Consider the following 24,788-nt stretch of genomic DNA (forward strand, 5'->3'; position numbering starts at 1 on the left):
GGGAGGAAGCAGGGAGGAAGCAAGGAGGAAGCAGGGAGGAAGCAGGGAGGAAGAAGGGAGGAAGAAGGGAGGAATCAGGGAGGAAGAAGGGAGGAGGCAGGGAGGAAGCAGGGAGGAGGCAGGAAGGAAGCAGGGAGGAAGCAGGGAGGAAGCAGGGAGGAAGCAGGGAGGAAGCAGGGAGGAAGGAGGGATGAAGCACAGAAGTACCGGTCAACAGAGCTGATCTGACCTTTTCTCTCGGTGGTCGTTCCTCAACATGAGGTAACGAGCAGTCAAATGATCAATTAGCAAAACAAACTAAACATCGGTTCAGAGAAGTTGTTTTTACTATTTTTTAAAGTTTTCACAGATGAAGCAATCGTCCGTCAACGTAAAGAGAAAATTATTCAATTTTTTTTAACTTAGCAGCTGAACAGGATACTGAATCAAATCCCAAGCTGCCAACCAGTGATATAAATATCAGCTACAGATCAGTCATCACTCCCTGATGTCACTGAGGCTCTAAATTAGATCAGGACTGAGAATCTCTTCCAGATTTTTATTCAGCAGCAACAGGTGAGTCATTCTGTGAAGCCTGCGATGAAACTCTGAAAGCATTTCATCAGGCCGGTTCCCGGAGGAGAGGCTCAGCTTCCTGTCTTCCATCAATACAGCAATAAACGTCCAGGGTAAAGTAAAATATTACATCATGACGGCCACACTGGTGGAAACCCTCGTCTCAACAGCTCTTTATAACTGACCTGTCTGTGGAACCGCATTGTTCATTTGAACCAAGTGTCACAACAAATATCACCAATTTGAGATTGTTTCAGACAGAGGCTGAAAGGAGGAGCTGCAGCAACGGACAGTTTGAGGAGAGTGATGTTTTATTAATCATGAGAAGGACTCTGCTCATCTATCAGCCTGAGAGTAAACGAGCCAGGTTCGATGTGAATGATGTGAAAGACTCTTCATCTGATTCTCAGTGTGACTCCAAAACGCTCGGCTCTTTGTCCCACTCACCTTCCTCTGTAGACAAATTTCATCGGCTCCACCGCCAGCGCCGTGGCCACGATGTCGTCGGCGTTGTGCCGGCGCCCGCTCACCATGATGAGTCCGTCCATCTTGCCTGTGATGAAGACGAGGCCGCCGGGGCCGATGAAGCCCAGCAGGCCGGTCCGCACGAAGGCGTACTCGCTGACCAGCCCCCCGCTGGAGCTCACCGGGTAAACCTGCAAACACACAGGCGTTCAGCTGAGCAGTCGCTATGGCAACCGGCCAGCACTGGAGCTGCATGACAGAGCCAGGATCAGATATGGTTGTATTTTTAACTTTTATGTCGATAATGTCTCACTGCAGGTTTTAATAAAGCAGATATGATGGTTGGGCTCATGCTGCAGACACTGTTACATTCAGAAGATTTTAAAAAGAGAATTAAAATGGCTAAGATGGGAAATACTATCACTAAACCCAGAATATAAAAGGGAATTCACCTAGGATCTCAAATATTCATGTTTTAGACATAAGATGCTTAGAATTTTCTCAAATCTTATTTGTCTCTGATATTAATCTGTTCAGATTGGTGAAATGAGGTCAGGCTTTAGGGACCTGAGACGTGAACTGTTCACAACATTCTTCACTCAAGCGCTTAATTAATCCAGAAGATAATCCTCAGGTTATGAAAGTGAGAATCTGTGGAGACTCCAGGATTCCTCTTGTGTGTCATAACAAACAGACAAGCGTGAAAAGCTGTAATTCTTTTTGGGAGCGATGACATGTAAGAGAATAAAGACGATATTTTCACTTCCATGGGAACTTCGCAGAGATGCAACACATTCAACCTTAATGGGTTCAGTGTGCATGCTGTGGTGTTAACACGGTGTTTACGGTTAATTATATCAACAATCAGTGTGAGTGAGAAGATCTCAGTCAGGGTTTGAGGTCGGCTACGTCTGCAGAAAACACGCCGGCCCCTTCACCTCGAAGCAGTTCTTGGTCATGCCAGTCAGGCCGTAGTAGGAGGTGCCGGTGGCGATGGAGCAGATGCAGAGTTCGCCGATCTCGTCCGTCTGACAGAGCAGAGGGACGCCCTCCGGCCGCACCACGCACACCAGGCCTGGGAGAACCAGGGGAGAAGAGGAAAGAAAGGAAACGCAGAGTTAATACCAACTGTGACATTATTCATCCAGATGCACCTGTTAAAAAAACACGCGTCTCATTACTTAGAATCTCATCTTAAAGTAGGTTTGTTCTGACCCAATTCAAACGTCTGCATCCACCAGAAACCAGGTGACTTCAGTGAGTGGGTTTAAACTGAACCTCTGCAGCAGGTTCACATCTGAACATACGAATAAATGCCAGAATATTTTCAGTGATGGTTCTGATTAGGTCACTGGGAAACAAAAATTCCACTGTTTAGTTTCCAGTGATTCAGCGACAAATCTCAGGCTTTATTTTCCAGATGTTGAATCTCTTCACTCACGCCAGAGGAAAATAAACCCGTCCCTTTCCGACAGCTTTCGATTAAACGGACAGATTCATTAATTCAACTCAGGCTCCTCTGCGGTGCAGTTCCCATGATGAACAGCGGGTGGCGTGAGTTCAAGTGAGAGCTTAATTTGTGACAGCAATGTTCTGATTGGCTGTGGCAGCGTCTGCGTCTGATCAGCAGGGTTTACATGTTCTCCTCCGCAGATTACTGCGTCTTTATGGATTATAAAACACAGACCGTCACTTCATCATGACTGAATCCTATTTACATGAGAAACTCACTGCACAGTTATCAAGAATATATATATATATATATAACTGGAATTTGTGTTTGTTATTAATTAAACACAGAGTTTTTTTATTACTCACATTGAGTCTATGTTATTTCGGTGGCACTTGTCAATGCATTAATTATTATAATGGACTAAAACACTATTATGATTGAATTTTTAAGTGGAGAGAAGATTTATGAGCAACACATTTGTTAATTGATGTAAAAATGATAAAACTTTACTGATCCCAGTGTCTCAATTAGACTTTCTTTGTGTCACACAGACACACACACAGTCACACACATAGTCACACACACAGAGACACACACAGACCTCCTGGTGTGACGGTGCCCACGTCCTGCACGGTGAGGACAGAGAGACGCTCCTCTGTGTCCACCCTGACGACCCCGTAGGTCAGACCCTGCATGGACAGGACCCCTCGTCCCGGGGGCTGGCTGCTGTCCTCCACCGGCCTGCACACAACACACACAGCTTCAGGTCACATATAAAGAGACAATAACCCTGAAGACAGAGGAAGTGGCCCCTTGTTAGGCCCTGTGAGACAAATGGTGATGGTACAAATATAGTTTGATTGGATTCTAAAGTTGCCTAAGTAGGTAAACAGGTACTTTAGGTATAATAAAGTGATTTAATATAGTAAACACATATTTAAACCCATTTCATAAACCAATGAGATTTGTTCAACATAAACACCAAACTCTCTTTACCAGAGACTTTCAGCTTTTTAACTCTGTGGAACTTTTACATTTACAAAAGACAAATAGGAACGCAAATCAAAAAAAACCTCACGTCTCCTTCAAAATTACATACATAATACATATATATATATATATATATTCAATGAGTAGTTTATAGGTGAAATACTGATTTATTTGCTTTTAATTGATCAGTCATGTTCGTGCAGGTTGTATTGATTAAGAACTTTGAGTGATGTAGTGTTTACTGATTCTTCTCTGTGGATGTGTTTGTGTGAACATTTGCATATTTGTGATTCTGTGCTTGTTTGCATAATCAGTGTATGTAAAGTAGAAATTACTGTGTGTGTGTGTGTGTGTGTGTGTGTGTGTGTGTGTGTGTGTGTGTGTGTGTGTGTGTACCTCCTGATGGCCACTGTGAGGGCCTCTGGCGAGCTGGCGCAGGGACAGATGACGTCGGCTCTCAGCCCTTTGGTCTGGAACACGTTGAGGAAGGCGTCGCAGGAGGAGATCGACCCTGACGGACACAAGCAGACACAAACTGTCACAAGTGTTTTCTCTCGGGGCTGAAACCTTTTTACTGTAAAACAACTTGGACGAGGAAAATCGTTTTACTACTTGAACTCAGTTCTTTTGAATTTACAGTTAAGATCCAGCTAATCCATCACAGGGAGCTACTTCCTGTCTAACTCTAACAAAATGAGAGATATTACACAGCAGAAGAAAAACTACATTTCTATGTCTGTAAGTTGTCGTGGAAATGAATTGAGACTGTCCAGTAACAATAATGTAAATATGATGTCGTCTGCAAATCTTTAAAATATGCAGTTGAGTTATTTAGGTTCCTGGTTTCTAATGGTTACATATCCGTTGGTCCCACTCTAGTTGGGTTAAAAAACATTTTTTTGTAGGAAATGTGTGTAGTTGGACACATAAGACTCTATTCCTGTGAAATGACCCAGATTCTCGACCTCCCCAGAGGATACACCTCTCGCTCTGTGGAGTGGGAGCTTACAGGGATTGGATCCGTCGGCCACCAGCAGCATGCGCAGCGAGCTCAGGTTGATGTCCTTCTGGTCTTTGTGGGCCACAAGAGCCCAGTGCATGTCCCTGGACTTCACACAGGCCACCTTGGCTGCAGGGGGGGGAGGGTCCACACACACACACACAGAGACACGCACCACATTAGCATTGACTCTATTTGACGGACAGCTGAATGGAGTGAACTGACTGAGCCGAGTGGCAGGTGCAGTGTGACTGACCTTTGTACTGGCAGACCTTCTGGATCCACGACAGAGGATTGACCTTCATCAGCGAGTAGGGCACGCTGATCACGTGCATCATGTTCATGACACTCTGCACAACACACACACACAGACGCACACAAAATGAGACACTACACCAGCAGCTTGTTACACCTGCTAAAACTCCTCTTGTCATGAAAAGCTCCACAACTTGTAAGAACATTAAAATAAAGGGTTGCACATCTTTCATTTGTAGTAACAGGAGTGTTTCTAGCGCCACCTTCAGACGAGAGGGAGAAGAATACTCTCTGACCTGCAGAGGATGAATCTTACCGTCAGGATGCCGTGCCACAGGCCCACGTCCTTCTTAAAGTCCAGAACATTCACTATGGTCTCCGCTACAGACAGAAAACAGGAGAAAAGGTTAGATGATCAGTAGCTGTGTAGGAGTGTGTGTGTGTCTGTGTGTGTGTGTGTGTGTGTGTGTGTGTGTGTGTGTGTGTGGGTGTGCATACCCTCAGTGTAGCTGCAGGACTGCGTGAGCGCCTGGCAGTGTGTGAGCAGCGCGATCCTCGTCACCGTGACCCCCAGCACGCTGCCGTCCTTACAGGTTTTATACTGGGAGGAAAACAACAGACAGATCCATGAAGTGAGACGAGAGGAAGGAGTGGAGACAGAAATTAGAAGATATACGATTTATTAAAATGTATTTTCACATAAAAGTCAGAAAATGCCAGATTTTTAACTGGTTTTAATGGATGTTTGATGTTTTTTTAGTTGTGTTTTATTCATTGTATTTTGTAAAACACCAAATAACCTTTCTATAATAATGAAGTTGTATTATTTGTATTTCTATTATTAGAGCCCAGTGATTTGTGAGGTAGCCGGAAAACAATGTCAGCTCGAATTTAAGACAAACTGACGACTCAGCTTCTGTTGCAGTGAAGAGGACACTGATTCACTGTGTGTGTGTGTGTGTGTGTGTGTGTGTGTGTTTGTGTGTCTGTGTGTGTGTGTTGGCTGACCTCTATGTAAGCAGTGTCGTTGTTTGCATCCTTGATGTGAGGGAACCAGTCTCTGGGAGGTTTGGACAGATGCTTCGACTCCGTTACAAACCACAGCAGCTTGGGCCAACCTGCAGAGAGAGAGAGAGAATATGATAATATAGAACATGAATATTCAAATACTCAGTTGTTTTCTATTTCACCGCAACTAATGAGACGAGAGAAAGAGCAACAACAAGGAGAAGCCTTCACAAAGCGGCCATGATGGATGATTTCCCCTCTGACCTTTGAACTGGGGGATCTCTCCTGTTGCACTCTTGGGCAAACCCTTGTGGCAGGCGTCACTGGTCAGCGCCACGGTAACGCCACAGCTTCCCAACAGGAACCCAATCTGCTGGCTGCCGGCATCCTATTGGACGACACAGGCAAGGGACACCCCCACACCCAACCACGTTGGTAAGAAAACGTGCAGGTACATCCAGAAAACAAAAGTTGACTCTTTCATTAACATACAGTAAATGTTAATTTAATAAACGGCCACGGTAAACGAAACTGAATAATTTCACTATATTGTGCTTGTATGTTTAACTGAAAGTGTTTATTTTATTAATTAACTGTGATTCTGGGATGTTTACATGAGAAGTTATTGAGCTGTGAAGAAAAATAATATATATAAATACATATATATTAAAGGGACTCTTACCTTTGTTGCATTTTTACACTTTTTGTGGATAAGGTTAAATTGGTATTAATAAGGTAATGACACTCTAAAATGCAAGACAGACCCACCAGGAGTTAAGGCAAACAATTATTTCACTCTCATAATATTTAGTGAAAACTTCAACCAATAAAATTCTTCGGACCGAAGGACCTTATTGGCCGACAGACCTGTCTGTTTGCTGCATGGAAACAGACAGGAAGCCCGTCTGCTTCTTCTGGCGCATTCGGGCCCGCGTCATCAAGGCGCGTCCTCAACTATAGGGTTTGTTTTGATTCCACGGCAGACAGTAGCGAGTAGCGACCGTAGCGATCGTAGCGACTGACGTTGGCAGACCAAAGTGGTCCACGGCGTACTGAAACAGCCGCTCCCAGGGGGAAAAACAAAAGAAAAAACACCGCGGATGGGAACGAGGGGGTGGGGCATTGGAGGAAGGCGGGATGATTCGAATGTGCTGTAATTCTCAAATGCAACAAAGGTAAGAGTCCCTTTAAGAGGAGGAAACAGACGTAAAATTCCACGTCTACATAAGCACGTGTGACGTTTGCTGCACTGCTGCTGCCTTGCTTCTCCAGCAGAAGAAGAAATGTTATGGAAAATCCTGCAGCACGAATGCAGAATGGTGGGGGGGGGTTCCTGACCGACGTGCAGCAAAAGGCATTTTCTGCTGCAGCAGGTAATCACTGTGTAACCATGCCAACACTGCACTGGTCATAACACTGCAAACGGCCAACTGAGCTCAAGTAAAGAAATAACACTGGCGGCTGAATAGGAAAAAAGCATTTGGTCAAATCACTGATTTCCATCCATCAGACGTGTTTATTCCCAGACAACAGCTTCTCCTGCGATGGCAGAGAAACAGGACGGCTCCGTATCAAACATCCTGAGTTCCAGACGAGTTCTTCTGCTTCAGACAGGATTAATTCATCAGAAAAGCTTCCTGCTGCCAAACAGCTGAGACTGAAGATCCAACACGTTGTTTCAATTCCTCATCACAGAGAAAAGAGGCCGAGTGAAACACAGCAGGAGTTTAGAGCAAAGAGATTCAACTTTACACATTTCCTGACCTAATCCTGAGGACCAGGGCGTCAGTGTCAAACTGAGCTGAGCTGCAGCGATGACACATGATCATGAAGAGCACTTGATTTACTCTGCAGCACAGCCGGACGACCGGGCGGAGCTTGTTAATGGGACTAATGGGTGGATTTCATGAAGTACCTTGCGACTCAGGGGCACCTCGATGGGGACGGGCACCACCTCGGCCAGCAGACATCCGTAGAAGGCCACCATGAAGGCCACTGGGTCGTTGTTAGGGAACACCAGCGCCACCTAGAGGAGGGAGAGAGGACAGCATGTGGAGTCTGAGAAAAAGTAAATCACGAGCAAGAAAACTCAGTTTCTGAGCAACAAGGAACAAATTCCTTCACAACAGTTATAAATAAAATATCTGTTCTTCTTCTTCGTTATTGGCGGTTTGTGATACAGCCGCTGAATTTAAAAATTCCTAGCGCATGAATTGCTGATTCGTTACAACATGGTCAAACACAACAACAACAACACTGCCGCACTGAAATGAGCACAAAGACGAGGAACCACAACCTGTGAACGGTGGCGGAGCGGAGGCATGTGACTCACCCGATCCCCCGGTCGCACCATGGGCTCCTGCTTGCTGCCCAGTTTGTGGAGGATGTTGTAGGCGAGCTTGATGCTGCGAGACCACAGCTTCCCTGCAGGGGGCAGGACACAGGATATGAGTGTGTGTGTGTGTGTTCTTTGTCTATTTCGAGGACACACAGTCGATAAAAGAAGAAAGAAATGTCTGCAGTGACGCCGTTTAAGAATTTTCAGCTGGCGGGAGAGGTCACTAAAGATTATCCTTTTCAGTGGATTATAATCAAAAGTAAGAGTTGTCTAATGCAGGTTTTGTTTTAAGCTCCCACACTCTGAGGGTGTCGGCCACAGGCCTGAAGAAATCCAATTCATGGATTCAACTGAAAGTCCTTGATAAAGAAAAGATGAGTCATAAAATGCTGGAACTGTCTGATTTTATTCTTCCTTCGAGGGATCTGACGACAGATTAATCCTAAAATATACAAAACACAGTCTGTGCTCACTGATACATACTGAAAATAAACTGTGGTCAGGTTTAGAATCTGGTTTTGAAGCTGAAATCAAATGTGGAGTCAGATAATTTATATTTCCTGATTTAACCTTATTATCTTATTCTACTTCACTCATATGAGACCACGTCTGTGTTTGGAAGAAACATGTCGTGTGATTCTTACCATACGTGAGCACGTAGAGGGGCTTGCCTGCCGTGTCCAGGCTGGTGAGGCAGGGGGCTTTCGGAGAAATGGTTCCCCAGCGTTGGAGGGCCGCCTCCAGGGAGGGGGGCCAGTTAGTGACCACCCCCAGCGCCTCGCCTCGCACCAGCATCATCTCCGCCCCCTCCGGCCGTGGCTGGTTGGGGTCCGGCTGCTGGACTGGAGAGGAGAAGACAGATAACGTGTCACATGGAAACATCGAGCTCCAGTGAGACAGCGCTGAGGAAGCTGTGATCACACCCCAGACACACTGCTGTGAAGGTTCTGGACGGATGAATTCTACTTTAATATTGAGTTTATTTGGCAGTAAGCCTCAGAGGGAGGCAGCACCAGGGAGGGGGGATTCAACCTTGAGCCATTGTCATAAAAAATGGATCCAGAGTTAACTGGAGGTCTCAGACACGATATCAACCCACAAGCTCCACATTATCTCCCATGACCACACCGAAGATATTTATCACTCGCTTAAAATGAATCCAAACTCTGCTAGAAACCTGGAGAAATACCACTTTTCCAGAAGATGAGGTTTCTGAAGACGACAATGAAAGATTAGCGACTTGAAACGAGGAGACAAAGATAGAAAACGCAGCCAGATGGTGAAAGAACGAGCAGAGACATTAAGATCTGCACTGATCTCTGGGCTCCAGATTCCTACGACACAAACTTCAGAAGAACTTTGTGTTGTGTAAGAACTGCGCTGAAGATCATCTGGTCCCTAACATCCACGTGACCCTGGAGGGAAATGATTCTTTACTCTGTTACTGTTTCTACGAATCGCAGCTTGAAAACACCTGGTGGCCGGTTCCGGTATTGTGCCTCGGCAGCTCCTACCCATCATGCATCACCCTCTGCTGCACCCACCCGACACATACTTTCAGATTAGAGGGTTTTATAACCGCCAGCCTCCTCCTGCTCTACGACTGCTGCTCCACTGATCTGCAAGAAATCCCTCCACCTTCCTCACTGCTGCAGATTTGCTTAATTCAGCCTCCACCTGCAGCCTCTGACTTCAGTCACAAGGAAAGATCCACATAATCTGTGCAACTCCAACGTGTGAGATTGAGCAATTTAAATCAGACAGATTCACGAGTCATGTCGACACAAAGACAGATTCTAACCTTCTAGAAGTTCATCGAAGTCGTCCACGAAGAACTCTCGGAGCGGAGGCCGGCGCGGCTGCTTCAGCGTGTTCACCAGCTGCTGGATCTTCGCCGACACACGACTGCTGACCGGGACACCTGCACAGAGCACAAAGACACCGTCAGACAGTGGAGAGAGAGAGAGGAGAGGTGCAACAACCTCCCACAGAGTCTCATCAACAACAATAAGAGCCAAACTGATATGACATAATCAAATGAAAGAACCTGAATGAAGAACAAACAGTGTTTAATCTGTAAAGGGGTAAAAAAATAAAAGTGAATCTGCTCATCTAGGGGAGTGACATCAACAGCCTGGTTGTAATTGGTCAGTTCTCTAAGGTGTTGGTCCAATTAGAGATCACCTCCTGTTTCTATTTTTATCAAAGTGTCTTCAGTGTGTTTAGTCAGAGGCTCCGGTCGGGGGGGGCGGGCTCAGCGATGACTCTTACCGTCGCCGGTCTCCATGCGCTCGGCGTTGCCGTACTTCTGCGTGTTCCTGGCGATGGTTCCCATGTTGGACATGTGGTGACGCTCGGTGTGGGAGTGAGACGAGTCCGACGAGTAGCCCGTCACGTCCGGGGGGGCCGAGTGATTCTCTGGAGGGAGACAGAAACACAAGCAGCCCGTGGTGACTCGCTGTTCAGATTCATCACTGCAGCGGTCGTCAAGGAACTCGCTCTCTGCTCAGTTAGTCAGGTTCTTATGCTCAATTGGACTTTTTAGTTAATTTGGGTCAAATGTCCGGGACACAGGATTCACACTAAGATTCAATTAAATGCCTGTTTCAACACATTCTTTCTTTTAAATACTCTGATGCAAAATGTAAATGAAACCCAATCAGATCACAATCAACACAAATCTGAAGGATTAAACAAGAAGCTCGACGGTAAGTTTTAATATGTAGAAATCATTAAGAAGGAGCATATTTAAAAATGTTTTTAAATGTGCAGGATCGAAACCACGATCTGAGGTCAGACTGCTCGTTTGCTCTCATCTGATAAACCAGAACCATTGAAGCTTTCACCTCCTTCTCTTGTCTGACTTTGGCCCACGATCGATACCGTAAATGTCATAAAAGACATCTGTTTACCTCAGGAATATTCAACAAGTATTTGGCTGAAACTCATCCCTGATTAAGACACTTCCACAGTCGGAGTCAGAGCCAGAGTCTCTGTGACAGGTCGGGTGTTTCAGGCAGTGACTCACCGTCGGACTCCAGCGGCGGCGGCCACAGCATGTCGGAGCCAAACTCACAGGATCGCCGCAGAGATCCTCCGTTCTCTGCGATGCTCAGAACTCCCTTCCTCTTCAGGGACAAGTGGCCGATACCTGAGTTCACAGGGACAGGTATGTTGGAGACGAGTGTGAGTCAATAACATCCACAGAACAAATAGGGAAGCATCGATAAAAGAAAAGGATGGTGGTGTAAATAAAACTGATAAAGTCAATGGTAGTTAAATTCAGGAGGAATTACTAATGAGTGCAAATTGATTGCAGCATAAAAATGGCATCTAATTAGAAGCTAGACTGGAAATATTAACTGTTATGGGCAGGATGGAATAAATACAAATGTGAAGATGCCAGATAACAAGAGACATTTAGAAACAGATACAAAGGTACAATAACAAAATCAAAGAAGGGAAGTTGTGTTTATTCCCTGTATTAGATCTATATGTATTAACGATATTAATCTAACTACATCAATTGGTAATAAATGATATCAACAGTGTTTCATCACGTTGTTATTGTCCTCCTCTGTGACCTACACACGTGATCTCATCATGTGACCATGTGATGAATGAAAGGTCTGTACTGGAAGGAGAACCAGTGGGTCTTACCGTGGTGGGACTGGGACAGGAGGCTCTGCTGGTGGAGCGACTGGCCCAGGTGCGTGTGCGCCAGGTGTGCGTGCGTCAGGTGCGAGATGTGCGTGTGCGCCAGCGAGTCGGCCAGGCGCCCAGCGTTGCCGCTGCCGCCGCTCTGCGTGGACGAGGACGAGGAGGAGGTGGAGCCCAGGTGGGCGGGGCCCAGCTGGGAGGGGCGGCTCATCCAGTGCTCCATGCCCGACATGTCGTCGCCCGGCCCCGCCTCCTCCTCCGAGCCCGAGGACGAGTCTGAGCACAGGGGCGACAGGCCTGGTGAGAGGCAGTGAGCGCCGTTAATCATCAAGAGAAAACCTTCACACAACATCAACACACAGTGAGAGTAAAGTGTTAACTTAATAAAACATTAAAGGAAAAGTTCAACATTTTATCATCTGCTGGCCGCTGATTTCAGGCTTCATGCTAAATAAAGCTAAGCTACATTAACCAGCTGTCCCTGAGTGTTAACCTCCGTGGATTGGTAAAATAAATTAGCACCTTCGGTTGTTATGTGTATGAACCATATGCTGAGCAGTGAAAGTGTTTCCTGTAAGTGGCCGAGGCGACGGGACTCGAGAGAAATGTCAATAATTAGTCGGCTTGCGTGGAACAGCCACGAGAACCAATTCAGTTAGAACTGGCTTCAGGCTGCGAATCGGCAAAGAGCCACAAGGACTCGATTCACTTCTTTAAATAAGAGTTAATCATGTGAACACAGAGGAGCGGTCACAGTTTACATCTACGTGAATCTTAAATTTCACATCTTAAACAGAAACTTTCTACTTTAGATTCAGATTTTAGTGATTTCCTGTTTTTACGGAGATGTCAGGTTCGCAAATGAATTTCCTCAAAAGGTTAAAGAGAAAATTACAGGCAAACAAAGATATTACATTTCCTTCATTAAAATCTAATCAACGTCTAATCTATGTTATCAACTCTGATTATGTTCAATCTAATGAGCTCACATTTGAGGTAAAGGTCAACTTTGATTTCTCATTTCAGCCAAGACAGAAGTACACACAAACTCACAGAGTGCACACAAACTTAGACAAAACAGTTAAGAATCAGTATTTTTCCTGTTTCTCAACGACAGGCCACATTGACAGTAGCTGACTGGCTGCAACACAACAGCTGTGTGCGGTTTGGTTTCACTGTGAAGTGTTAGTGGGTCTATAGCTCAGATAATGTGTGTGTTTGCAGTTTTTGGTGAATCGACACAATTTCTCTGTCAGAACCCGAAGTGTCTGAGAAGCAGAGACACGAGCATTAGAACATAATCCCGTCTGGGCACAGGGCGGCTGCTCTGGGGTCAGATTGTAGGTTTAGAACAACGCACTTCAGCTGAGATAACCACAGTGTGCGTGTATGTGTGATTGTGTGATTGTGTTATTGTGTGATTGTGTGTGCTTCTTTCACTTTCAAAGCATATTTTTCTAACATTTTCTGAGGATAAAGTAAAAGAGGTGTGTAATTTTGAAACTCTAAAGCAGATAACAAAGACAGTAGATGTTTGCAGTGTGTAGCTGCAGGCGTGTGTGTGTGTGTGTGTGTGTGTGTGTGTGTCTCGTCACCTGGAGGCGTGTATGCATCCATGGAGGTCTGCACCACCAGTGAACGTCTTTTGGACGGCATGGGCACCGCCACCTTCCGCTCCACGTGCCGCGCCAGCACCGCCTGCACGGCCTCGGTGTGGACATCTGAGAGAGAGAGAGAGAGAGAGAGAGAGAGAGAGAGAGAGAGAGATAGAGAGAGAGAGAGAGAGAGAGAGAGAGAGAGAGAGAGAGAGAGAGAGAGAGAGAGAGAGAGAGAGAGAGAGAGAGAGAGAGAGAGAGAGAGAGAGAGAGAGAGAGAGAGAGAGAGAGAGAGAGAGAGACTCAGTCACAGACAGACGGAGCTGAAATCACAGTTTCTGTTTGGATCTGATGGGATGGTAACACACTCTCGTTCCCTCACATGCTGCAGCAGTGTGCGGCTCGTGCGGGTCTGTGTGCGTTTGTTGTGTAGGTGGAGTTTCTCTACCTGATCGGTAGCGCTCGTCTCTTGTGCCGGAGGTTCTCCGCCGGTGGAAACGGGCCGCAGAGGGGGGGCCGAGTGGGGCCCGGTGAGACATGGGCCCTTCCATTCCTACGGAGGCAGGTGGACAAGCAGGCAGACGGACACACACATATATACACACACACACACACACACACGCACACACACAGACACACACATATATGTACACACGTTTTTGACAAAAGCAGTAGTTACAGTGCATAAGAAAGGGGGAAAAACAAACATGGAGATGATTTGATCGACTTTATGACACAAAACAATAATAAAACAACTCAAAATGAAAGTATAATAATGTGATAGTTTTGTTGCTGCACTTTCAGAACATCCCTCAGTTTCCCACGACCGTTATTACTGACGCCTCATCCCTGTGAAGGATAAGGATAAACCGGATTGTGTGATGGGTGTGTGTTTCTAGTTGGAGCCTGTTTGTGTTTGTGTGGCGGCTGAAGACGGAATCGATAGAGTGGAGAACAGTATCATCGCAACTGTATTTGTCATGATACCAGATCGATTCTCGAGTAGCGATATGGGAATACTTAGGTTGTGTGTGTGTGTGTGTGTGTGTGTGTGTGTGTGTGTGTGTGTGTGTGTGTGTGTGGAGGGGGCGGAGGGTCAGAGGTTGCTAAATTACCTCCAGCATATGGAACAAATGCCCTGATCAGTTTGGACCTCTTCTTCTCATAACCCTTCTGAGTGATGTCCCCTGCAAACAGATAGAGATACATAGAGCGTGAGAGAGACAGTGACGGCTGCCGGGGCGGATTTGTGTTATAAAGTTAATTTTTCAAAAAGGTTTTATGGTTAATTCAATCTTTTTTCTTTCACTTTGAGAAAGTAATGGTGGCTTTTCGGCCAAACACCATCGCCCGCAGTTTGAATCTGCTGTCTCTCCACGTCTTTCAATGTCTCTGTCTTTTAATTAAAAGGTTTAAAAAAAGTTAAACAATACTTAAACAACACAAAACAAATAATGCCATGAATAATGATGGAAATAATGGATGTGAGGAAAAAAGAAAAATTGCAAAACATTGTTCAGTTCAACAGTCAACCTCTTCCAGATGTTCTTCCATGAATGAGAGTTGGTCAAGGTCATATGATCATTTGTTTAAGATTCAACATCTTCTGTTACTTTAATTCAACATGTTGAAACCCAGTCTCCTTCATTAGGTCATGACACAGATGCTAAGTTATCGCAGAGGCTCAAGTTATGCTCAACTTTAGATGAGTAAACAGACTCAGCCATCTGCCCGTTCTCTGCGTTCATACGGATTCTGAGAGTTTACAGATCAGAGCAGTTCCACTGGAAGTCACGGGAGGGCAGTGCAAAGAGTAAGAAACACATGAAGAAGAAATGTGAGTTGGACACCGCACGGCCACTTTGACCATGTTTTTGTAAGAGGTTCATTATCACAACCTCCTCCAGCATCGCCAGGTTCAAACTCTCCTCAGACAACAAGTCTCAAGCTTCCTTTTACATTATGGTTCATTCAGACACCAGGGATACAGCAGGTGAGTGTTGGTGCTGTCCCACCAAACCTTTACAAACCCAAGCGTCCCAACAACAACCAGCTGCAGAGAGAATCAAACAGGCTACATCCAAAGCTAATAATCAGATAAAGCCAAGTTCATCTTGACTACACAACTCCTGCAGCAATTAAAACATTAAACGAAGCCACATTCAGAAATGATAAAGCCCTGGTGGATATCACAGCCTGCGACACTCTGCATGTGTCACGAGGTCCTTTAGACACACATAACAGGATCAACCACAGAGGCATCGTGAGTCCTGAGACAAGTGTGGACTGATTTTGTGCCACAATAGTGTCGCAGCATTAGTGGATGAAGTGCCTGGAACCTGTATTCTGTCAAATGGCCAGCAGGAGACCACACTCGTTCAAAGACGGGTGTGGTCCGACCCATGAGGACTGAGCGGGTCGGAGCCGCATCATGTTGATGGGATCCCATCACAAGACGGCCTCAAGTTACTGTCACTTCTCTGCAGGAATTGTATTTATTCATGTTCAAGTTAAACAGGTTAAACTGTTTAAACGCAGAAACTATGAAACAATAATGTGCAGGAACAAGAAAACATTCAATTACTTTATCTTCAGCTATGGATCTAAACTGACCTAATCCGTGTTCTGTAAAACTATGAGTTGATTCAAATGGTTTTTTAAAAGTCAGAAGCTGGTCACTGGTCACTTGGCAAAATGCTCAGATTTGACTGTTTTCTATCAACTGTCTTTTTCGTATTATTTGACTTCTTATCTATCTTACTTCAAGATAAAGATGTTTATTTTTTATTATTCTGTCAAACTGTTCGGAGCCAAGAAATCCCTAAACTTTCCTGTTCATTTTGTTCCATGTTTATTGAAGCGTGGTCTTTTGCTCATTCTGACGTCTGATGCATATTTGCATTATCGTGATTTGATTTGCTGGTGCTGCTGGAATATTCAACCTTTTCTCCACTTCTATGGAACACAGCGTAACCAAAGCAACAGAACCACAATGCACTTGGCAAAATGCTTAGATTTGACTATTTTCTAGCTCATCAACTGTTTTTTTCTTATTATTTGACTACTTATCTATCTTACTTAAAGATAAAGATGTTTATTTTTAATATTTTGTCAAACTGTTCGGAACACAGCGTGACCAAAGCAACAGACCCACAATGCAGTTCGGCAACACATGACGTCACCACATCCAAAGTGATCAAAGCACATTCACGTGAAGGCTTCAACATCAACATCCGCCACAACAGCAGAGACAGTGGTCAGAGTGGGTAGAAGCTCATTACAACGCTGGGGGGGCTGGGGGGGTTCACTGCCTAGGCAATCACTGATACTCCCCCCCCAATTCTCAACACCACAACTTGTCAATCACAGCACCCCAGGGCGCTCGCAGCTAATAGGAGCTAATACCTCCGTGTTTGTCCCCATTAGACGTGTGAAGCTGTCTCACACCAGTTCACTCATCATTACTGATTCTCATTGGATCGACACTGAGACGTTTAGCTGCAACAACAAGGGAACCAGAGCAGATCCACTGGTCCAGGAAGGCCGGAGCATGCTGGTGCGATCAGACGCTGCTTCTGTCCAAAACTATTATTCTCCTCCAGACAACCAGATATAAACGATGAGGGGAATAACCCAACGTGTGTCTGTGTGTGTTAATGTCAACAAATGCCAGGAAAGGTTAAAAGGAAAAGATGAATCCATATTTGCAGCTCAGGGCCGTTTTTTCCAGCAGCAGGACGCTGTGTTCATGGTGATGAAGGGATGTGTCACCCAGCGCCCGTGGAGAGAGGTTTAAGATATTTAGTTTTGGTCGTTGGTCTGTGGGATTTGTGCACGGGAAGAAAAAACAATTTACATGAACACAGTTAATCTTCAGAACACATCTACACTATCTCAGCTAATCTGGTGATAAACAATCATCACATATGTTACTAATCAACATCTGTGATCTGCTTTATTTTCAATCTGTTGTTTCACTTGAGATCAGTGAAATGATCTCACCTGATCTGTGACTGGATTTGCAGAAAGAGGAACTCAGCTGTTTGTACAGATTGTTTTTTTGAGGGGGGGGGGGCGCACAAGGCTCGAGGGCACAGATGCAGTCGTGCGTCTGTGCATGCAAATAAATTATGTCTGCAAACAAATATCAGCACATTTCATATTCTGTAATGGAAGAGCAGGAAATAAATCCAGTTTCCAAAACAACTGAGGACAAATCAAGTCGACTAATCACAAAACTCCTCTGGATAAACTCTGCTTGCACTTTATTTTCCACAGGCTGGACTTTTCTTGAAAACACAGCTGTGTGAAAAGGTTTGGTCAAATAGAAACGTCTGAGGTGGGAGTGTCTGACTGAGGCCGGAGGAAATGTGGTGGAAAAACAACGGCGCAGAAAAGAAAGGGTGTCAGATATCCATGATTTCATGAACCACAACCGAACGACAGACAGGAAGTGGGGCTGAAAATATATCAATCAAACATAGAAAGACTCTGAATCAATTTGCATTCGTGAAATCTGCCAGAGAAGCTGCTTTTCCACCGGACACCACGAGCCTCAGCCTGAGCTTCTTCCTCTGCTGGAAACACAGGTCGAGCTGATGTGATCTGATCAAAAGTGACTGTTAATGTACTTTCTGTTTCCTTTTACCTTTCTCCGCAAAATCAACATAAACGAGAGAGAGAGAGGGAGGGGGGGAGAGAGAGAGAGAGAGAGAGAGAGAGAGACTCTATTTCCCAATCGGACCATGGAGGATGGCCAGAACATCTGGGTCCAATCTGCTCATCTGTGTGTGTAGGACGTACATGTGTGTGTTATATCTGAGTGAGGCCTTCTCTCAGATCCACCGCAGCATAACAACATTCTTCTCTCTCTCTCTCTCACACACACACACACACACACTCACACACACTCACTAACACACTCACTCGGCCTATGGGGAGACGCCATCTTCCACTCGCAGCGCAGCAGAGCAGGGAGGGAGTTGCCTAGCAACGGTTCTCCAGGAGAAGGCCTGAGACAGCCATCTTGGATTTGGAGCATCAGATGTGAGACGCTGGGTAATGATACCTGCCAGAGTGAGTGCATATGTGTGTGTGCATATGTGTGTGTGTGTGTGTGTGAGTGTGTGTGTAGTGCCAGCCTGTATTGGCGCCCTAATTACTTTCCTCCTCCTCTTCGCTCCCTCTCCTCCCGGCTCGCTGACACTCGGCTGTTTTAATGGCGCACAGCTGAGAGAGAATCGATGGCGGCCGATTCGCAGACTGGAGTTTTTCCACTTGCTGAGATTGCGTCGTCAGAAGGTTTGATTCATTCAGCGCCGCTGGAAACTCTCCGAGATAAACTGAGGTGTCGGCTGCATCACTCCTGGGGAAACTGATTTCCTACAGAAGTACTGAGCTGTTTTCATCAATGGACTCTTTTTGATCAGATATGATACATAAATCTACATAATAAACAGTATATATGTAATTCATGTTATTAAAACTTTAAGACAAGAGAGAAAAGCTCAAGCTCAGTTGGTGCTTTGGGAGTGATTTCAACTTTGGCCTTAAAAACCAATAACTGACCAAGACCAAAACAGATTTAACAACTGATGGACAGATGATGGAGTCCGTCTATTATCGGTCCATCATCCATCCATCCATCCATCATTCATCCATCCATCCATCCATCATTCATTCATCCATCCATCCGTCCATCACTGCTGAATTCTCTTCCAAAGTCCTTTTCCTCGACATCAAGCTTTTATTTGATCTCTCACTCTTTTTCTTCCTCATCACATCATGATAAACAGACAGTCCACCCACAGAGCCACCATGGTAACCAAATCTACCTCCAGCAGGCACAGGCACACACACAGACACACACACAGACACACACACAGACACACACTAAGGCATGCGTCATGTGATGGGACCTTGGGCCGTCACATTCACATGCAGGGACCCGTGTGGACTGCAGAGCGTCCACTGGCTCTGCAACTCATGTGTCCACAGCTGACACAGGGGCCACACACACACACACACACACAAACACACACACATACATTTATTCATACACACGTATACACAGAGTTGCAGGAGCAGCCAAGTCTCACGTCCACAGCAGCAGAAAGAACAGGACACCCGGGCGTCCTGGTTGTTCAGTGGGTTAAGAGGCCATGTGGACGTACAGTGCAACGTTCTATTGTCTCCATGAATTGCAGAAAATATTCATCTCTGTCTTCAAATTGTCCAAAATGAATGTATATCCAGTTTTTAATCATACAGAGATAAACTGAAACCAATAAGAATGTCTCTCTGGTCGAGTACAAACCTCCACCAAGGCCCAACAGTCTCCAGACTTTCACTTGGATTTGCCCCAAATTTCACACACTCATAAATACCAGGCCCCAAAATACAATATGTCTGATTTGTTTCATCAAGATCCACAAGTTATTCTGTGAGAAATTAACAACCAGCTGCAGCTCAGTTCATTCTGAGCCTCGTCCTCTGTGGGAATCCGTCAAGTCGTTTTTTTTTTGTGTAATCCTGTAAACAGCAGTCAAACAGATGAAAACATAATGTAACCAGCGGCAGATTCCTTTCTATCATTAATAATCTCTATCAAATCTTTAAATATATTCCCATGTCCTGTTATCACAGCCAGACAGGATCTCTGTGTTCACACAAATAATCAATACAGGCACAGATCATTTATTAATAACACTTTCAGTAAATGATCGATCAATAAATTCCTCGGCTCATTACAACCGTCTCTGGTCAGTTTGCTTCTTCTCAGGAAAATAACAGTTTGCTCTGCTCTGATAACTTTGCACATTTGTCAATATTTGTGTGACATTACAGAGTAAACAGCTCCTCCTCTCGCTGTATGTCGAGGTTTGGCGAGCAGAAGGTAAACGAAACTGAGAGGATGTTTGTGTTTTCACTGATTCACTGTTAGTCAACTCTCAAAATCTGACCCAATTTTCCACCTCATGTCTGATCCCCTAACTGCTGGAGCATGAATGACCACTCTTCACTTTCATCTAATTGAAAGGTTAAACTGTCAAACACACACACACACCCACACACACACACACACACACACACACACACACACACACACACACACACACACACACACACACACACACACACACACACACACACACACACACACACACACACACACACACACACACACACACAGCAGAAACCTGAGCCTCGGGATTTTCTTGACATTAACATCTTGATCTTAATTTTGTTCGTTTCATCATCATCATCAGGACAAAGAGCGATTCTGTCAAATCTCAAAAACAAAACACGTGTTCCATGGCACAAACAGAAGGATTTGCTGCTTTCCCTCTGGTTTATAGAATTTAATTTCATATATTTGGGTTCAGTTGATCAAACAAAACAAGACACTCGAAGTTGTCACAAGGTTTTGTGGGGAATTAAAAACTGTTATTACTGTTTTCTGAAATTCGAAAACATAATCGGTGATGAAAATAATCGCTTTAGCCTGAATCGTAGAGTAACCATGACAACAGGAGAGAGTCTGTGGTCCATCAACTGTTTATGAATATAAAAACAAACAGTTTTCTTTTGACGTGTTGGAAAATCTGTGTGGATTCGGAGTTTGCTTTGACTTTTCCTGGATGTTTAATATTCCTTGCTGCACATTAAACTCCTTAATGGTATTTTCCTGCTGGATCTCTTCTCTAATTGGCTGCGTGACCCCGTGACGGTCGGACCTCGCCGCTTCTATTGATGATCGGGGGGGTGTGACGGGCGGGGGTGCTGGAGGAGAAGAGGACGTGAGTGACGCAGCAAAGTGTTTGTCAGCCGCAGTCAGAACAGCCGACGCATTACCGAGCACTTCACTCCCCAAGAATGTCAACTTTTCACTGGGGCTGACTCGGATGAAAGCTGTGACTGTTGCTATGGTAACTGACGTCCAAATCAGGGTTTGAATGCTACGTTTCTTTCTCTCACAAAAAAAATCGTGATATCTGTTTGTCTGACTTTTAGCAGGATTACGCAAAAACCACTGGACCAGTTTTCTAGAAACTTGGTGGAAAGGGAACTCGTTCATTTTGTGAGGCGACTCAATTATAGAGACGGATCCAGGATGATAGGATGTTTATTGTAATATTTTTATTCGATAAACAGCCTAATTTACTCACGCTACTGTCCCTTATCATATAAAACCACGAGTCATCATCCAGCTGCGATCTCACTTCACCTCTTACACTACTGTATAATTCCACATAAATAATCTAAGTGCTTTCACCATAACCACATATAGTAAAATATATTTCTATAAATATAGTCCTCTGCAGTTTCTTCAACTCACTGATGACATTTTAAATCAACCTGTTTGAAGGATTCATTCATCAGTATCTTCGCGATGTAACATCATGATATTGATTTTCAGTCAATCAGTTCTTTTATTCACTTTTTCTCGCATGAACACTGGAATAATACACGACACCCACGACTCAGAATTTAGCTCTGCTCATTGTGGTCGACTGCCATCGGCTCCGGGACGGACGTCACTCCCATCAGGCCGCACGCCAGATGACTGACAGCTGCTCTGTTTTCATAACACACCAACGCTCGCCACTCACCGATAAGACACTGGTTCGCTTCCGATTTCAAACCTTTTGTTCTCAGGACTCATTCTGTCAAATTCTGCCATGTTGTTGATCGTCGGGCGGATATCGAAACTCCATATTTGTCTTGAGCTTATAAGAAACTGTTGAATGTAAAAGTTGGCATCAAATTATAGCTGCAACTTTTGATTAATTATGATAAATGAATAAATAAATCCAATACAATGTAATGTCTGATCATAGTCATAGTTTCATTGACTTATCATTCGTATTTTATTTATACAAAAGTCTTTTATTCAGAGACAATTCTAACGTCTGAGAACTTTAAATTCTTGAGTCAAGTGAAAAAATTCACTTTTGGGGTAAAAAGCATCAAAGTGTGTTTCTGGTATAATAAGTGAATATTGAAATCATTCAAATGAAACCGAGGACAAAAGTAAAACCAACGAGTTTGCATCACAGAAGCCACGCCCCCTCAGTGACTGGTCCGACCTCCAGCTGCTGGCTCTGCAACTCATGCTTATTGTTATTACAAATTAATCCGATTTGATGTCTTTAAATTATTCTGCCCGGCCAGGCACTCGACTTTTAGGAAACAAAAAAAAATACTCAAATGAAATATCAGCTGATATTTTTTTATAGAAAAAGACAAAATGGACACAAGTCTCTTGATAGAGATTCTGGAGACACTTGTCATCACTCTCTCTTTGACAAACTTCCATTATCATCAAGATAATTAATGTGATCACTTCAAAATATATTTCATTTACTATGATATAAAACTGCGGAGAAGCTGTGATGAGGGAACTTGTAGCATTTTTCATAAACTCAGAACAAACTCTCTGAACTGTTGCTGGTGGATTTTCTGGCGAGTGAATCATCTGTCGTTTTATTTCCCAACTAGTCTCTGATGCTTCGACCTCAAGTCCTGACTCATAATCAGCGCAAAACATCTACTTATATAAATAAATCCACAGATCTACCGGGAGCTTAACTGCAGAGTGCAACTAAAATGCATCCAGTAATACATTTACTTTACAAACACTTATTTTCATCATGGCTTTACAGCCTTCGGATTCACGTCACTGATAAAACGACTCGTTTCCGGATCAAGAAACTTTCATTTCACTGCAGGTTCCTCAGTAAAGTCGTGTTCCACCCCAGCTTCATTTAGTTTGATCAACAGAGTAATGAACCACAGATTATTCATGAACGTCCCTTTTAAAGATGATGTTTTTGCAGAGCCAAGTATTGCAGATATGGATAGAATGCTGTTGTACGTACACACATAGAAACTAAAGCTGCACTGAAAATATAGAAGCTGCAAAATTGCATGTTCCTAAATCTCCAAATTGCCACAATCTCCCTCACAGACTTCAAATAAATATTCAATACCAAGAAAGTGTTGATGTGAGGATGTGAAATATTTAGCAGAGGATAAGATGTGCTGTCAGATTCACACCTGAGCAGCACTTTGTTGATTAAATATGTATGTGTGGACATTTTATTTGTTTTTCCTGGGCAGATGGTTTAAAATTTAACACCATCAGAACCTGCTGCAGCTCATTTCGGCAAAATAGCCCGAGAGACAATCTCCAGAGGACATTGAACAACAGCGACCTGCAGCTTCACCACAGGGAACCTTCAAGGCTACTTCAGGGTCTGCTGGACATCTCAGCGCCGGCCGAGATCTTAAACAAGGCACCTTAAACAAGCCGAGCAGTTTTGCAGCTGAAGCGACGTCATGTCAGGGAAAGCTTCCAGATTCCTGCAGGTTCACATCCAACAAGTGCACCGAAGCATCAGCTCGTCCCGTCTGCTCGTCAGCCTGCACCAGGGCGTCAGCTAAATGGTCCGAGACACAGGAGAACAGCACCTTGATGCCTGGAGGCCACAGCGACACGACAGCCATGATGTGATTCAGACGACACCGGGAGAAGGAGCCGGGAGAGAGCGGCTTATCTGCCGGAGCTCGGCTGATTGAAGAGTTTATCTAATAAACAGGTGGAACGCTGGATCGTCCTCTCAGCGAGTTTCATCCTGCAGCTCCGACAGGAAAGTGTTGCCTCTGCTCTGCGTTGGATTCCCTCTTCGTCTGGAGTTAAATTCCCAGGGTTCACGTGGAGCTGTAGCCTGCTTTGTGTTCTCAAAGCACTTGAAACCTCTTAATTAACGGATCAATTAATCATTGAACAGGATATTCTCTAATTCAAGCTTCTCAAATAACGGAATTTGCTGCTTTAAATGGTTTCACAACTGTCTCAGAGCATCAGAATTTTTTTGAGATACATTTAAATTTACAAAATAAGTGATGTTTTTCTTACTCAAGTGTTTTTCAATTGCTTCTGGCTTCTCTAAGATTTATTCCAGCTGACGTTAGCTCGAGAGAAGGGGGCGTGTTATATCTTGGTTGTGATTTGCCAGTCCCTGAAAACAGCTCACACTTTTTTCAGTAAAAACTAAATCACAGGTCCAGAGTCACGGGTCAGTAAAACCTTCACGGATGTTTTCTGTGGTCGTGACCAGGATATGTCCCACGACACAGGACAAGGCTTTGGTAATTTGCTGCCCCCTATCTATCTGGAGTATGAATTCAACAGTTGGCCGATTCAGAAATTGCAAAATTTAAACCTAGCAAATCATTCAGGGTTACTTTCTGATTTTAACCCTCTAAGCTTCATCTGCAGCACAACACCCTCTTATTTTGCAATGACCACACACACACTCACACAGACACACACACAAACGCCATTGACTCTCCCTAAAAGACACTTTCTCAGCCGCCTGCTTCGAGGAGCGCCAGTGACAGACACACACACCCACACACTATCAGGAGGCCTGTCAGGCTTCATGTGATCCACCAATGACCCTG

General features: G+C 44.5%; 1 protein-coding gene across 2 annotated transcripts in view; it reads right to left on the reverse strand.

The window, feature by feature from the left end:
• LOC133026879 (disco-interacting protein 2 homolog C-like) overlaps positions 1-24,788 on the reverse strand; it is a 35,691-nt gene that overhangs the window by 9,447 nt on the left and 1,456 nt on the right. The window contains exons 2-21 of one of the 2 annotated variants that reach the window (XM_061093862.1): positions 14,435-14,506; positions 13,768-13,872; positions 13,320-13,445; positions 11,725-12,021; positions 11,093-11,215; positions 10,336-10,482; positions 9,866-9,985; positions 8,709-8,906; positions 8,059-8,150; positions 7,642-7,752; positions 5,991-6,114; positions 5,727-5,836; positions 5,217-5,319; positions 5,035-5,099; positions 4,720-4,813; positions 4,473-4,592; positions 3,860-3,974; positions 3,075-3,214; positions 1,959-2,095; positions 1,003-1,211 (exon numbers count right to left, since the gene is read on the reverse strand). In XM_061093862.1, coding sequence (XP_060949845.1) covers positions 1,003-1,211; positions 1,959-2,095; positions 3,075-3,214; positions 3,860-3,974; positions 4,473-4,592; positions 4,720-4,813; positions 5,035-5,099; positions 5,217-5,319; positions 5,727-5,836; positions 5,991-6,114; positions 7,642-7,752; positions 8,059-8,150; positions 8,709-8,906; positions 9,866-9,985; positions 10,336-10,482; positions 11,093-11,215; positions 11,725-12,021; positions 13,320-13,445; positions 13,768-13,872; positions 14,435-14,506 — 2,608 coding nt within the window. Of the gene's footprint in view, positions 1-1,002; positions 1,212-1,958; positions 2,096-3,074; positions 3,215-3,859; positions 3,975-4,472; positions 4,593-4,719; positions 4,814-5,034; positions 5,100-5,216; positions 5,320-5,726; positions 5,837-5,990; positions 6,115-7,641; positions 7,753-8,058; positions 8,151-8,708; positions 8,907-9,865; positions 9,986-10,335; positions 10,494-11,092; positions 11,216-11,724; positions 12,022-13,319; positions 13,446-13,767; positions 13,905-14,434; positions 14,507-24,788 lie in introns of both variants that reach the window. The other variant, XM_061093863.1, reaches the window with a different exon arrangement.

Source organism: Limanda limanda, chromosome 20 (assembly GCF_963576545.1).
Source record: "Limanda limanda chromosome 20, fLimLim1.1, whole genome shotgun sequence".
NCBI lineage: Eukaryota > Metazoa > Chordata > Actinopteri > Pleuronectiformes > Pleuronectidae > Limanda > Limanda limanda.